Source organism: Calypte anna, chromosome 5 (genome assembly GCF_003957555.1).
Source record: "Calypte anna isolate BGI_N300 chromosome 5, bCalAnn1_v1.p, whole genome shotgun sequence".
NCBI classification, from domain to species: domain Eukaryota; kingdom Metazoa; phylum Chordata; class Aves; order Apodiformes; family Trochilidae; genus Calypte; species Calypte anna.
The window spans coordinates 235,025-249,866 of record NC_044250.1 but is presented as its reverse complement, the minus strand read 5'-3'; the positions used below and the strand labels follow the sequence as shown (position 1 = coordinate 249,866).

Below are 14,842 nucleotides of genomic sequence, written 5' to 3'. Positions count from 1 at the left end.
AGCTCCTCTCTCACCCTTCTCCTTGGAAATGTTGTGCTTTGGGGGGCTGAGGTGTACTATTCCCCTCCTGGCATCCCAACCACCAAGGTCCGGGGATACCCCATAACTTAGAGATGGAAGGCAAAGCCAGACGAAGGGGGCTGGGGAAGGGAGTGTTGTGTCAGTTATACACAGTTATACTCACTGTAGTTGAGCTTCTGGGGTGTTTGAAGATCTCTCAGACCAGTTTCTGTGTTTCTTCCCTCCAATGTCCTCTGACACCCGAGGCAGACTTAACCACTGCAAGCAGGGGGACCCATCTGCAGGCACCCCTGAGAAACCTGGGGTTCAGCAGGGATCCTGGGGGAGGATCCCACCTCGTTTTGGCACCCTGAAACTACCCTCTGAGCCCACTCCATCCCTGCCCTGCCTCAGTACCATGTCCTCACATTGCTGCCAAGAACAGGCTCCCCAAAGGGAAAATTCGGCTTTTGAGTCCCTTCAGAGTTCCTTCTGAGCCCCACAAGGTGCTCTGAAACCCCCAAAGTCCCCTCTGAGCCCTCAGAGCTGCCCCACACCCAGCGGTGTACAGTGCCTGGGGGGAGAGGGATCCAGGTGACACTGTCTTGGGTGGCAATGCCACCCAGCCAGGAGCTGAGGCTCCTGAGACAGTCAGGAGGGAACTGAGCCCTAAGGCGCCCGGGGCCTGGGGGGGATGGAACGAGACCGTCTTTAAGGTCCCTTCCAACCCAAACCATTCCGTGAGTCGATGCCGGGAGGTGGAGGGAGCCGTCCTGCCGCCCCCGGGAGCTGGTGGGGCGCGGTTCGGGGCCGTGTCCCTTCCCCGGGTCGTCTGGATTTCATTTTTCGCCATGAAGCCCCAGCAAACAGAGGTGTCCGCCCCGCTGCAGCCCTCCGACCAGGAGCCGACCGGCCCCGAGGAGCAGCCCCCCGACTACGTACTCTGGTCCCTCTTCAACGTCCCATTAAATGCAACTATCTACCCGCCCGTGCCACAACGAGGGATCTGCCCAGCCACGGCCACCCGGGAGGACTGGGCTGAAGGTGTCGGTGTGAGCCAGCGGCTGTGTCGTAGCAGCCCCTCAGGGCGAGGGTGATTTGGTACCAGTCACCCCGCAGCTCCATCCCCCCCGAGCGCTCGGCCTCTCCCGCCGTCGTGCTTGGGCCGTCTGTGCTCCCCGTGTCAGGAGGAAAGCTGGCTATAAAAGGCTGCCAACCCCCAAGTTTGTTTCTCCTAGCTCCCAGCCAAGCCTGTCTGATAACCACAGCTTGGGAGAGCTGTAATTTCTTAGGTTTATATATAGAGGCGAAGAGGCTGCGGGACAGACAAGGGGTATATAAGGGGGATGTCCTGCCCCACTCCTCAGACAGGCTGGTGGAGCAGGAGAGCCGTGGGGTGCCCCTCTGCGTGGCCATGGACACCTCTTACCCGCGGGAGGACCACTCGCTCGCCCCGTCCCACAAGCGGGAGCTGCCCCCCACCCTCCTCACCTCCCCTCCACCCCGTGACCACCTCGTCTGGTCCATCTTCAACACCCTCTACATGAACTTCTGCTGCCTCGGCTTCGTGGCGCTCGCATTCTCCGTCAAGGTAGGGGTGCTGAGAGAGGGTGTTGTCCCGAGCAGGAATGGTAGAGTGGTCGTTTGGGGTCACCTGGGAACCCTCCCCGTGCTGACACCACGGGATGGACTTCCTGAAGAAATAGGGAGCATATGGAATGGAGGCACAGAGCAGCCCCCTCCTGGGTTCGAGGCAAGACCCCAGCACCCTCCAGACACTGCTTTCAAGTGTCAGCATCCCCTGGTAAAGCCTCTTCACATTCTCCTGCCACCTCTTCACGAGGTTGTGAGACTCTCCCCTCCTAGATAACCACAGCCCCACCACCCTGGGGCTGCCACCTCCGGAGTTCCAGCTGCGTCTTCCTAGATGCTGGGGGCATGGGGAAGGGTCTGGGGGCAGCCCGGGCGCTGCTGCCCCGTCTCTCGGCTGTTGCAGGCGCGGGACAGAAAAGTCTGCGGGGACGTGGAAGCTGCTCAACGCTTCAGCTCCAAGGCCAGGTGCTACAACGCGCTGGCCACGGCCGGCAGCCTGGTGCTGCCGCTGCTGCTGGCCGCCCTGCTCATCACCGGCGTCATCCATCTCTCCAAGCTCGCCCAAGACTCCGTTGGCTTCTTCACCTACCAGTTCAGCCCCAGCGACCAGGAGGACAAGTGACCGGTGGGCAAAGAGCTGGTAGAAATTCCTCCTTCGCATTCCAAAACAAATAATAAAAGAGCAAACACCAAACACCACCCATCCCTGCCAATCAGGGCAACCTCCCCGAGCTGTGACCCCCACCGGGCAGTGTGTGGCTGGGTTGGGGGGGAGCAGCCCCACGAGCTTCTCCTACTTGGCTGCATCTCCCCCCACCCTCCCTGGTCCAGCACCCCCAAGCCCCCCGACTGACCCCCTGCCACGCTCCTTGGTGCAGCTCGATTGCTGGTGTTGACCTGGGGGTGGGGTGGGTTAATTCTTTTTATCTGTGCGGAGCACGGAGCCTCCCCAGCCGCGGGCATCACTATTTAAACCATTAAAGCGTTTCACACATCCCAAGTCTCCTGAGTGCCTGGGCAGGGCGATTGCTAAAGCTGAGACCTGCAAACTCATTACAGCAAAGCAGAAGTTGCCCGGGCAAGGACAGAGGGGAGGAGCACGGGATGGACCCTCACTGCCCCCCACTCCCGCTCCTCATAGCCCTCTGGGGGATCGAGACCCCTGTTAGTGAATGTCCCCCCAGACCTGGCTTTACTCAAACCCCACAGGGCTGTTACAGGGCAGGGACAGAGGGGGTCCCTTGGTCCTGCCCTGTTGCTAATTAGTGGCTGAGTGCTTCTCCGTAATTACAGAGCAAGGGAGCCCTGTGCCTCCTGCCCAAAGCTTTTTATAACCTGCGGAAGATCCAGCCGAGATTCCTGGGGTTGGTTTGGAGCAGGGCAGGGAACGCCTTGGGCAGCCCCTGGCTTTGACTGCTCCCCCTGCTCTAAGGAAAGTTGGAAAGTGGGCACAAAGCTCCCCCTGTTCTGGGAAGGGCACGCTGGATGTTGGGGGTTCCCTGCTCCCTCTTTGCAGGCATCCATAGCCCTCCCTCTCCTCTCCCTTGGGGTTTTCTAGGACACACAAAATTCCTTGAGTGAACTCGAAGAATGGTTCTGCTCAGCTGGAGGGGTCTCTGTCCAGACCCAAAACCCCAATGCATTTAACCCAGCAGTAACCATGTCCCATCCAGGGCCCCCCTGTTTCCTGCCAGCCACCGAGCCAGAGCTGTAACTCTATCACTGCTGAACAAGAGAGGTGACAGTGTAGATAACGGGTTAAAAACAACTTTTGGATTGCAAATAACTGCAAAGGAAAGGAGCTGTGTGCATCCCAAACAGAATCCAAAGGCTTTTGGCTCTGTATTCCCTGGCTGTTTTTGCCAAAATCATGCTCAGCCCCAGCCTGGCCCCCGCCCACGCCGTGGGGCTCCATGCCTCGGGGGGGCCCTGGCTGGTAGGTAGGCAACCCAGAGGGTGGGGGATCCTCCCCAGCATCCCTCGGCACCCCCAGAGTGATGGGGACGGCTGGAGCAGCTGAGGAACTGAGGGCCAAGCTGGGCTAAACCCAGCTGGATCAGCCTGGGGCAGATGGGGAAAGCAGAAATGAGCCCTGAGTGGTTCCAAAACTGGTTCAGAACAGGGGCTTTCAGGCTTGGTTTCACCTCTGCTAAATGAGAGGCCGAAGGGGGTCAGGGGGCTCCATCCCCCTGGCACAGACAAGGATGCTCAGTGTCACTTGGGGACCTGCTGCCACCCCAGCCAGGGTGACAGCCCTGAGCCCACCACCCCTCCCCAGGGCCACAAGACACAACACACACAGTCCTACAGGGACAAAGGGTTTATGGCACTGCCTAGGACCCCTGCCCTCCACCCCACCCCTCACTGTTGCCCCTCCACCAACATCCCCCTTTCAGTGTGCTCCTGCTCCTGGGCCCCAGTCTGAAGTGCTGTGGTGGGTGACCTCTGGATCCAGCCAGCTGCTGTGGAGAAGGAGACACTCTGTCCTGCAACAACAACCAGCCCAGCTCAGCCTGGGCAATGCTTTGTCCCCAGATTGTCTTTATTTTGCCAGGTGGTGACACCCCCACCCTACCTGCACGCAGGGGAAAGCGCTGCCCCGACTCCTCCAGCACAGCTTCCAGGGAAGATGCTGGGGGGTCTTGGGGAGACTCAGTCACTTGGACCCCCATCTCTCCCCTGGTGATGGTGAACTTCAGTTTGTTGCCCAGGTAGGAGACACCAGTGACTTCCATCCTGTGGATGTCGTCAGGAAAGGTGGGGTCGAAGCGCAGGCTGGACCTGGTGATCCTGGGGAGGCAGGAGCAGGGCAGGGAGGGAAGGGAAGGTGCCCACAGAGGAAAGCAGCTTGGTGAGGTGGCCACCCCCCAGGACACACAGCCTCACACATCCCTGAGGCCTCTCCCCTTCCTCCACGTGGGCAGGAGGAGTCCCAAGGATCCCCAGGGGAACCCCCAACACAGGCATGAGGCATCTGGTGAGGAGGCACTGGGGCTGTCATTGCACAGCCCACCACCCTAAGATGTTCCTGTCCCCCTTCCAGTTCCCCACCTGTGGTCTCTAGTTTCCATTAGGGAGAATTTTTTTTTTTCCATAAAAAAGGAAAAAAAGCCTTAAATCATGGAAGGCAGCTGAGCTCCCTGTCCAGGTTCAGAGGGCAGCTTCAGCAGCAGTGCTGGGAACACCTGCAGAATGCCCTGCTCTGAGATGCAGCTCTTTGAGCTCCCTCTGAGAGGCACAGGAGGCTGGTGGAGGTGGTGGGCACTCACCTCATACCTGGCACACTCAGCACTGCTCTAAGTGCTCCTCCAGAAGATAAGAATCAAGCAAACAGCTTGAATCCTTTCTGTGAGCCCCTCCACGATGCCAAAACAGGGTGAAAAAATACATCAGGCACTTATCTCCTACTCAAATCTTGACATGTGAGAGATCTTGATCATCACCTCCAGCCTGTTGAGTGGGCTCATGGGCCTGGAGAGGACTCAAGAGATGCTCAAGAGGAATCAAGAGGAGTCTGAGAGCCTCAGCAGCAGGCACACGTGCCAGCCAGGGCCCAGGGCTTACAATGGGGAAGGCAAGAGCATGGCCTCAGGGACTGCATCAGCATCATCTCAACATCTGTGGAGATTTGGCTGGAGCCCCAGAACTCGTGGCTGGGGCCTGCACTGAGCAAGACCCAACCCAGGACACAGGAGGACCTTCAGGATTAGGATGATTACAGCTCTCTGCTGGGAACATGGCAGCTCACACCCAGCTCCACAAGGAGCCAGTGGGTTCCTCTGGCCACACACAGACTGCAGACACACGGCTTGAGCTGTCAGCTCAGCAACTCCAGAGGCTGTTGCCTCAGGGCTGGAACCAGGGCTGCTTCAGGTACAAGACACAGCTTTGCAATACCATGAGCAGCTGTGTTTGCTCTGAGATGCTCAGTGCTGTGGTGGTGCCAGCCCAGTGCTCCCAGGTGGGCAGCAGGGATCTGCTTCAGGTCTCTGCACACCCAGAGGGGACAGGACAATGTGACAACTGAGCCAGAGGACAAACTGAGGGAGGGACATTTAGCTTCCCAACTCAGCAAGGGACCTGGAGAGCCTCTCACCGGTCCCAACTCTGTTTCTAAGTCTTTAACATGGGAATGGGCAGCTCCGTGGGGTGGTAGGGGACAGGGACCTCCAGTTTCCAAGGTCCCCTTAGAGGGCCCAAAGCATGCAACGTGCAGGACTCTCTGGGTGCTGAGAGTTCCTTTCTTTTCCCCAAGTGAATGCACAGGGCTACTGCTAAACAGGGAGCTTCCAACTGAGAAATTAAATGAGAAAACCTCAGTCTCACCTGAAGCCTGTGTAGCCAAAGAGGACAGCCTGCAAGAATCCACCCATCCCTGTCAAGAAGTTCACAGCTCCTGACCCATCTGAATTCTCCACCCAGATCTGTTCCAGTAAGACAGAGAAATGACTCAACAGCTGCAGTGGGACTCTTCCTACAGCTATGTGGCTCTCTGGATGTTTATGGTCCTCACTGTCACATCTGGGGTGTGGCAATGACCCTGCCCTGCTGCCCATCCTGCCATGAGGTTGGGCCCTGATGGTCTCCAAGCTCCAGCATCTCCATTCCTTTTTGCACCCCCAGCAGGTGGAAGGAAGCCTGGGCTGAGCAGGACCCCGAGCTGTGACATCTCTCCATGTGATGGGACCCACTGGGGTCCAGACAAGGTTTGTCCCAGGGCAGCAGCCACACCACACAGCTCACCTTGAAGGGCTCCGTGATGTTGCTAAAACACTTGTTGAGTTGGCTCTGGGCTCTCTGCACCTCCTTCAGCTCCAGCCACCCCACTGCAAACATGCTCTGTGGGGGGAGAAAGGGCCCTTCACCAGCTGCTGCTGGTGTCACCAGGGGTGACAACACAGCCACATTGCAGAGGACCCCACAGCTGCCCTACCCAGGTCATGGCTGGTCCATCCCGCTCGGTCACGGGCTCGTACATCTCCAGGTCATTCCTCCGAACTTCAGGGCTCATGGGGTGCATCAGGGGGAACCCAAGCAAGACCACGTCAGCTTGTTTGACAGGTTCACCTGGGGGAAGGTGCCAGGCTGGCCACGTGTGCCATCTGGGAGCAACCAACGGGCAGACCCCATTATCTGTTTACTCACATGGGAACAAACCTGACTCAGAACCATAAGCTTAGGACAACAAAGCCACATCAACAGGGGAAGGCAGGGGAACTGCAGGGAGGACACCTCATTGCTGCCTGCTAACGGCACCTTTGGGTTCATCCTTGGTGCTGTGTTGGCTGCAGGACACAGGCACAGCCCTCACCTGATGGCACCCAGGTTGGTGTCACCTGAGCTTCGTGGACAAGGCAAGGAGCTCCAGCCATCCCTACACCCTATCCCTAACTGTGGGAATGAGGACACTGAACTGGGTGCCCATCTCCATGGAACCAGCCCTGCCACTGCCACAGGGCCAGGGCTTGCTAGAAGGGCTCCATCTGGCACTTGACCTTGGAAAGGTAGACCCAGCAGTCAGACGTACTTCACACCAGACCTGTCACCTGCAGCACAGTAGTAGAAGTCTCTTCCTACTCTCCATGTTCCCAAATTTCCAAATTTCATGAGCCCACAAGGGAGAGAAGATGTGCCAGAGCAGGAAAACCACCCTCAAGCCAGGGTCTCCTGGAGATCTCTGCTTGGGGCAAGCACGCAGCTGCAGCTCCCACCTCCAGCTCCCCCTGGCAGCAGTGCCCATCACGGAGCCTCTGCTGCTGCCCCTCCTCACCTGGGCTGTACCCATCGTACTCAGGGTGATACTTCTTCTCCCCATCAAAGGGCACTTTGACTTTCTTGGCACAGTCCACCCACTCCTCTGGCACAGGGACTGAGAAGTCCCGAGCCACATCGGCTGCAAAATTTAAGCTGAAAAGAAATGAGGAAGCAGGGGTTGTGTCAGGCACGGGTGTTGGGGACCCCTGGGAGAGGTGAAGGGAAGAAAATGAACAGAAATCCATAAGGGAGCCCTTATGGCAAAGGAGCAGCTGCTCCCAAGGACTGGGGTCAAAGTTTAAGCTCGGGTGAGCAGCTTGGGTGCTGGGGATGGGAGTTTGCTCCTCCAGCTGTAGATGCCTCCAGCAGCTGCTGGTTGTGCTCATAAAACACAGGGAGATAAACCTTCCTGCCAGGGAAAAGCCCCTGTCCCACAGGGAGACCCGTGACAGGTGAGAGCAGCACCATGAGCCACCTCCTTGCTTCTGCACTCAGAGGTGCATGAGGAGGGGGAAGGTGGGAGCTCTGCTGCCTCCTGCCCAGACCAAGGAGAGGAGAAGGGACAGTGCCCCAAGGACCCAAGGCAGGAGCTTTACCTGCGCCGAGCCACGGCGTTGGTGTACACAGAGTTGTCAACCTGGCAGTGATACTCATCTGGGGGCATCACACCTGCAGGGAGAGGAAGGGGACTCAGGACAGCCAGCACAGCCAGGGCTGGCCCCTGGGTGCCCATCTGGGTCTGGGTGGAGGGGCTCCCAGCATCTGCTGCCAGCCCTCCTACAAAGAGGTCTGGAGGTTGCAGAAGCACCTTTGATGTGGTAGCACTGCTCTTCCTGGCTCCACACCATCCTGCTGCACCAGTACTGAGCCACAGCACCCACCAGCTTCCAGCCTCCATCCTCCCTGAACAGCTTCTGGTCCTGGAAGGAGCCAAAGCCAGAAGACAAGAGGGATATGAAGGAGACTCAACCAGCCCCAAGCTGAGCAGGAGGACAGGAGCTCTCAGGAGACAGATGTAGCAGGAAAAAAGGTCAGAAAACTGGCCTGGATTGAGCCAACGGGCTGCTGAGCCACTTATGAGGAGCAAGGACAGAGGAAGCTGAAGAGAGGACCTTGGGGTGCTGCTGGCAGTTCTGATGGGAGCAGACAACAGCAGAGTGGCCCTGGGAAGGGACAGTGACAGTCACCAGGAGTCCTGCAGGCCTTGCCACCTGGCCACCCAGGTGGCACACGTGTCCTGTACCTGCGTGGTGCAATAATACTGCTCAAAGGCCATCAGGACATCCCCCGTGACATGGATTTCTTGTTCTCCATAGATCTCCTCAGGGCAGACTTCCCGGCCAGTGGCCGCACTCTCCCACGGGAACTTAGCACCCTGCCAGGAGAAGACATCCATGAGGCAGCTGAGGACACCTCGAGATGCTCCCCCCATCAAACCACCCCCTGTGAGCAACCACAGAATCACAGAATGGGTTGGAAGGGACCTTAAAGATCATCCAGTTCCAACCTCCCTGCTCACAAAACCCAAGGCAGAACGAAGCCCACCGCCCTCCTGGTGGCAGTGGGGGGCTTGGGTTGCCCTCAGCCTCACCTGGTAGCCCTGGTCCCGTGCGTTGTGCAGGGCCCCCTCCAGCCCACGCAGACGGTACCCCAGGATGGCCCGGGCAGCCTCGGGGTAGAACAGCAGAATGTTGGGGAACATCCAGGTGTCCTGCCAACAGCCAAGGTGATGCGAGGATGGGATGCCACCTAAATGCTCCCCCAGCAGCTTCACCCTCCAAGTCCTCCCCCATCCCAAAGGCTCTGGTGAAGACCCAAACAGCTCAGAGTTGGTGGCCAGGCTCTGAGGTCATCACTGAAGCTCTCTTGGATGAGCAACCTGGACCACCCCAGCCCCAGAGCTCCAGTGGGGAGAGGAACTGCCTTGTGGTGGGGGGTCCCTCAGCCTGCCCCCCAACCCCAGATACACAGCAACTCCAGGCAGACAGCCTTGGGTCAGAGAACCTGTGTCTGTGTTAGAGGACAACCCAGACAAGTAACTCCAGGGCCTGAGCTGGGTCTGAGTAGGTCAGAGCAGGAGGTTGATGCCAAGGAACCCCCACCTGGGGGGGATGGGGGGCCTCCCAGCAGCCTCTGGCTGTCTTCTCCATCCCAATGACTCCACAAAGCCCCTGGGTCACCAGCTCACCCGACCTCCACCCACCTGGTCCCAGAAGATGTGTCCCCAGTAGTCCTCGCCCTGAGTGCCATTGGACAAGCCACCAGGGCTGATGCCATGGAAAAGGAAGCCAGGGTTCTCCTGGGGAGGGATGGAGCTCAGCAGGTAGAAGAGACACCCGTAGAGGGCCTGCCTCAAGGGCAGAGGTCCGTCCAGGTCCACGCAGCAGCCCTGCCACAGCCTGGCCCAGGCGTGGAGGTGGGAGGCGTGCAGGGAGCCGGTGGCCACCATGGCCATGCCCTGGCTGTAGCTCCTCTTGGCCTCCTCCTCGCTCTCAGCCACGGCCGTCAGGAACTCCCAGGATCGCTCCCGCTCCTCACCTCCCAGGGTCAGGGATGGGGGCACGGGACCCCAGAGCATGTGAATGGTGGGACGGGGCCCCCCCTCCACCTCAGGAACCAGGGTCTGCCCATAGACATAGCTGTGGGGAGGGAGCGTGGAGCAGGTGGGACCCCATGAACGTCCAACCAGGTCCACCCCAGCAGCTGGGGGTCCTGCTGACCCTTCCCCCTCTGGGACAGAAGCCCCTTTGTCCCCCAGCTCAGCTGCTGTCCCACCCCTGGAGCACAGGAGGCTGAGATCCATCTCACTGGTGCCCACGGGTCACCTTCTCCAGGCTCTTCCCCAGACCCATCTCCTTGTAACCACCTCCAGGCCCCGTGGCCTCCATTGCTCTTCCACACCTCATTGCAAGGCAGAATTCTGGAGCTGCAACTCATAGAAATGGTTCTGTGCTTAATTTTGTTGCGGGTTTGGTTTTTTTCTCCCGAAGCCAGCCAGGAAGGAGCAGATTTGCACAAAGCCCCCAGACTGCTTCCCAGGTCCCACTTGCACCCACCTCTAGACTGACCACTTCCCAGCGTGCAAGCACCCACGAAGGACATTCAGAGGGCCAGGTGTCCCCCTGACCCAAACTCACTGTGCTCCCTGGAAGTCTGGTCCTCGGTGCAGGTCCAAGTCCTGGCTCCTTGGCACAAAAGGTGTCTGGAGCTGGACTGTGATGGGTTGGGTGGTGAGTGCTGAGCGCTGGATGGTGATGCTGAAGGCCATCAGATGGACAAGGGAATGGTGAGCGTAGATCTGATGGATGGCTGCACAATCAGTGGACTGAAGCACATGGCTGAAGGTTCCTGTAAGCACAACGAGGGCCTTCTGAACCCTCAGGTCCTGACCTTCTGCCCCACACTCCCATTTCTGTCTTATCTACTGGTTCCTACTGGCAAAGAAACTTCCTTTCCCAGGTCCAGATCAAGAGACAGATTTTTTCTGGTTAACACACAAAATGTGGCCAAGCCATCAAGGAATGATCTGCCCTACAAAACACTCTCAGGTTTCATGATTTAATGATGTTTGCCAAGCCTAGCTCCAGCAGGGGCTGAGGCACACTCTGAAAATCACCCTTATTCTCAAAAGAAAAGAAAATCTTCACACAGCTTCAGGAGAACACCACCCTGCAGATGAACAGGGAGAGGAAAGATGCGACCCCATGGAAGAGGCAACACAGCCCAAGAGGCTTCTAAGTTCTAGAAGAGGGACAGCAGCAGTTAAGAGGGACAGAGCCGTGGGTGCCAAGGAGAAGCTCCATCAGGAGGCAGTGGGGGATCCCCACCCCTCTTCTGCTCTTTACCCGTCTGGGTGTTGAGGGTGAAGGTCTGGGCCAGGCCGTCCACACCGGGCAGCATCATCCTGACGTTGACGGGGCTGGGGATGTCCGCACGGTGCGTGTCCCCCGCTGCCCCGTTGTAGACCCCGTTGACGTGGAGGATGTCACGGTAGAGCCGGGTGCCCAGGTAGGCGTTGGTGAGGGTGGGCAGCAGCCGTGGGTCGGAGGGCAGGGAGCTGCAGGTGAACACGGCCGGGTCCCCGGAGCCATCGGCCATGCTGAGCTGCAGAACACGGGACAGGCACCAGGGCTGAGGGGACAGAGCTGGGGCAGGCTGAGCGTGGTTGTGCCGGCCAGGAGCGGGGGCTGCTCCCTGGATCCCCCAGAGCTCCTGGCCATGGGGCTGCCCCCGCCTGTCTCCAGCCCCCTGCCCATCCCAGGGTCTCTGTTTCTTCTCACCGTCCCCTTCCCATGTCCCCTCTGTGCTCCAGCTGAGCTCAGCAGCTCCTCCAAACCCTCACCCACACCCTCTTTGGCCACTTCTCCCGTTTCCCATCCTTCTTCTGCTGCCCTTTCCAAGACAGGACCTCACCAGTTTCTCCCAGACCAGCACAGCCACTTCCCTATTCCTTTCCCCTCTTCCTCCCAGACCACCCTGTCCCTGGGCTCACTCCTGCATCCCCAGCTCACCTTCTATTACTGGCTTGCTAGGGTAGAGTTTTTTATGTCACTGATCTATATATATAAGAAGATATATGTTAAAATATATAAAAAATAGATTTATATATAGTATATATATAAATATATATACAAATACAAAAATATATATTAAAGACAAATACATCTACAGACACATGTAATCAGCACCCTGCAAAAGGGAGTTGCAGCTGGCACCTGGCAATGCCAAGCACTATAGTAATACAGAAATGATAAATGAAAGCACTGAGAGCGTTCCAGGGGCGCTGGGAGACAGCCGGGGTGGCACCAGGGCAGCCAGAGCTCGTCCTGGCTAGGCTGGTGGTCCCCAAGACCCCTCCCAGACCACAGCCAGCGGGTGAAGTGCTTGGGGTCAGGCACTGCCCGAGGCTGGATTGTGAGAAAACCCTTCCTCCCGCCTCCGGGGAAGTTTAAATAAATAAATAAATCAAAACAAACAAAACACACAAAAAAACCAACAACAACAAAAAAAAACCCACACCCAAATCAACAGGAACAGAACCACCACCACCAGAACATGGTTGCAGAAGGGGGAGGTGTCAGTTCTTGCCTCTGAACCTGAGCTCCGCGTCGGCTGCTGCTCAGAGGAAGGACGGAAGTTACTCAACAGGCAGAGAAGGAAGGAAATCCCCCCCTCTCCCCCTCTCCCCCTCTTCATAAAATCAGTAACCACAAAACCATCCGAGCCTTCGCTTGCGGCTGCGCGCCCGGGGCTGCCCTGCGCTCCTTCCTGCAGGGAAAGAGGAACCGAGAGGGGAAAACCATTCTTCCGTGATCTGTCACCGAAATGGAACCGAGACACCCAGGAACGGCAGCGGGGACCCGTGTGGTGCCCGCCCTGTGCCCCCAGCTCGCTCCAGTGCCTCTCCTCGCCCCGAGCTGTGGAAGGGGAGGGACCCAGGCTCTGGCACGGCTTCTCCGGCTCCTTCTCCCTGGAGCCGTGGCAGGGCCTCAAGCTCTGTTTCCCTGCAGATATTTTCAGAGCTGATGAAGCCCCTGCTCCTCGGTGTCACTGCCGAGAGCAGAGCCCATCACCCGGCCAAGGGAGGTCCCCCCGGGACACGGGAGCTGGCAGGGAAGAGCCACGGGGCACAGAGAATTGTTTGTCCTCAGCCCAGGGTCCAGCCAGGCTATAGAGGTTTGATGCCGTGTCCTGGAGGAGCCTTCCTGCCAAAAAAACACCCGTAGACGGCAGAGGGAAAGGAGGAGCAGCAGCAAGGGTTAAAGAGAGCTGTTTCACACCTTCCTCACCACAGCCAGAGGTGGAAAGGGTCAGAGCTCTCCTGTGTCAGCTGCTCCTGATCTTCTGCTCACCAGATTCCTAAGAATTTCAGGGCAAATCCGTTCATCACATCTGTCCTTTACCACCAGCTGTTTCTTCAGATTCTCAAGGAGTTTTATTGGTCCTTTTCAAAACTGGCAAGGCTTTACTCTCCAACAATGAGATTATTCCCCTAATATTCACAGAAAACACAACCTAGCCTTCCCCAGCTGCCTGGCCACTCTTGCTGTCACCCCAGTGAATCCCAGCAACACCCCTCAACACCATCATTGGCCAAGGAGGAGAAGCTACAGGAGCAAACCAAGGTTTCCAGGGAGGTTTTCAGGAGGGGAACAAGGCAGAGGAATGCTTCCCCCCCCCCGGCTGCCCCTTCACCCCTCAAATGCTGAACACGGGAGGGTTGGTAGCAAGAGGAGAGCTGAGGTGCCAGCAGAGCAGTGTGGCCATGCTGCCTGTGCCTTCAGGCACAGTGGCTCCTGGAGCAGGAGGTTTTTCTCCATCCCTTGGTGTAGACTCAAAACAGAGCTGGAAATGCTCCCAGTGGTGCACCTGTGGGTATTTCTGTCATGGAAAGCAGCATGAAGAGGCACAGGGGAACCTAGGGGTGCTCTGGGAAACCAAGTGCAGCTCCAGGGGAAGGAGGTGAGTTGGAGAAGTCACCTGGAGGTGATGCTGGAGGTCATTTATTCCTGGTACCTGCCTCACAGCTGCAGCTGTGGAACTGCTAGAGAGAGAAATCTCTCCTGCTGGAGGCTGGGCCACCCCCAGCACTGGGTCTGCTGCAGAGGTGTCCGACTGCCAGCTGGCTGGGAAAGGGCTCTGGGGAGCAGGGAATCCAAGGGGAACCCTTGGGAAAGGCACAAGGTCAGGGCATCCTGCAACTGCTTTTAAATTTCAGTACTCATCTTTTGCCAACAAACGTGTGCTTGGCCAGCATCCCCCCACTCCATTTTTAGGGTAAAAACATCATACTTTGAGTGCTCCCAGTTTAAATCAGCCCAAGAGAAGAGGGCTGAGCTCCAGCAGAGCATGACAGGGAGGTCTCCCCTTGCTCATGGGTCTTGAGCTGGGTGGTACTGCCAAAAAACAAAACCAGAACACGGTGAAGGGGGAGAGAAAGATGAAGCAGTAGTTTGGGAACATCTTGCTGATTAAGGGCTTTCTGCAGCCGTGCCCCTGGGAGAGCAGCAGGCCCTGTGCCGAGGGGTGGTGGCAGCAGTGACAGGGTGGTGGCAGTGGTGACAAGCTGGGCAGCTGCAGCCCATCCAGGGACAGAGGAGCAGCCACTCACCCTGCCAGCACCATGTGGGGCTTCCAGAGGGGCTGCCGGCTGCTGGCCACCCGCCTGTGGACCCCCCAGGTCCCCCGGGCACAGCTCAGGTCCACCCCACCAGAAAATCCACTCTCTCCAGCTGTGAGTAGCTTGGGGTCAGGGGGTCTGAAAAGGGGCAGGGGGGCAACCACTTGCTGCCAGGAACACCCTGGCCAGAGGGGCACAAAATGCCCATCACCAGTTTTGATGGGAGTGGAAGTAGAAGGGGAGGGGGGGAAGAGGAGGAGGGAAGGGTCCCCCAGGGCAGTGAAAACCTCAGGGGGCTGTCTGCCCTGATCCCCCCTGCTTCAGGCTCTTGCTTCCTTTTTATTTTATCTGTCCATCCCCTTTTAACCTTTCGAG

General features: G+C 58.0%; 2 protein-coding genes across 3 annotated transcripts; one reads left to right on the top strand and one right to left on the bottom strand.

Moving 5' to 3' along the window:
- Nucleotides 1-851: 851 nt before the first annotated feature.
- On the top strand, nucleotides 852-2,538 carry IFITM5 (interferon induced transmembrane protein 5). Its single transcript, XM_030451308.1, has 3 exons — nucleotides 852-1,044; nucleotides 1,368-1,591; nucleotides 1,997-2,538. The coding sequence occupies exons 1-3, from the start codon at nucleotides 852-854 to the stop codon at nucleotides 2,213-2,215; spliced, it is 636 nt and encodes a 211-aa protein (XP_030307168.1). The 3' UTR covers nucleotides 2,216-2,538.
- Nucleotides 2,539-3,909: 1,371 nt separating this feature from the next.
- PGGHG (protein-glucosylgalactosylhydroxylysine glucosidase) lies at nucleotides 3,910-12,512 on the bottom strand. 2 transcript variants are annotated; one of them, XM_030451458.1, is made up of 14 exons: nucleotides 12,436-12,512; nucleotides 11,193-11,451; nucleotides 10,485-10,695; nucleotides 9,551-9,986; nucleotides 8,939-9,058; nucleotides 8,591-8,722; nucleotides 8,156-8,267; nucleotides 7,944-8,016; nucleotides 7,364-7,500; nucleotides 6,527-6,660; nucleotides 6,337-6,432; nucleotides 5,920-6,017; nucleotides 4,169-4,383; nucleotides 3,910-4,079 (listed from the first exon to the last, which is right to left on the bottom strand). In XM_030451458.1, the coding sequence occupies exons 2-14, from the start codon at nucleotides 11,443-11,445 to the stop codon at nucleotides 3,955-3,957; spliced, it is 2,142 nt and encodes a 713-aa protein (XP_030307318.1). In that variant the 5' UTR covers nucleotides 11,446-11,451; nucleotides 12,436-12,512; the 3' UTR covers nucleotides 3,910-3,954. The 2 variants fall into 2 exon arrangements, with proteins under 2 accessions (XP_030307318.1, XP_008504274.2); XM_008506052.2 differs by lacking the exon at nucleotides 12,436-12,512 and adding an exon at nucleotides 11,859-11,903.
- Between the last annotated feature and the right edge of the window lie 2,330 nt (nucleotides 12,513-14,842).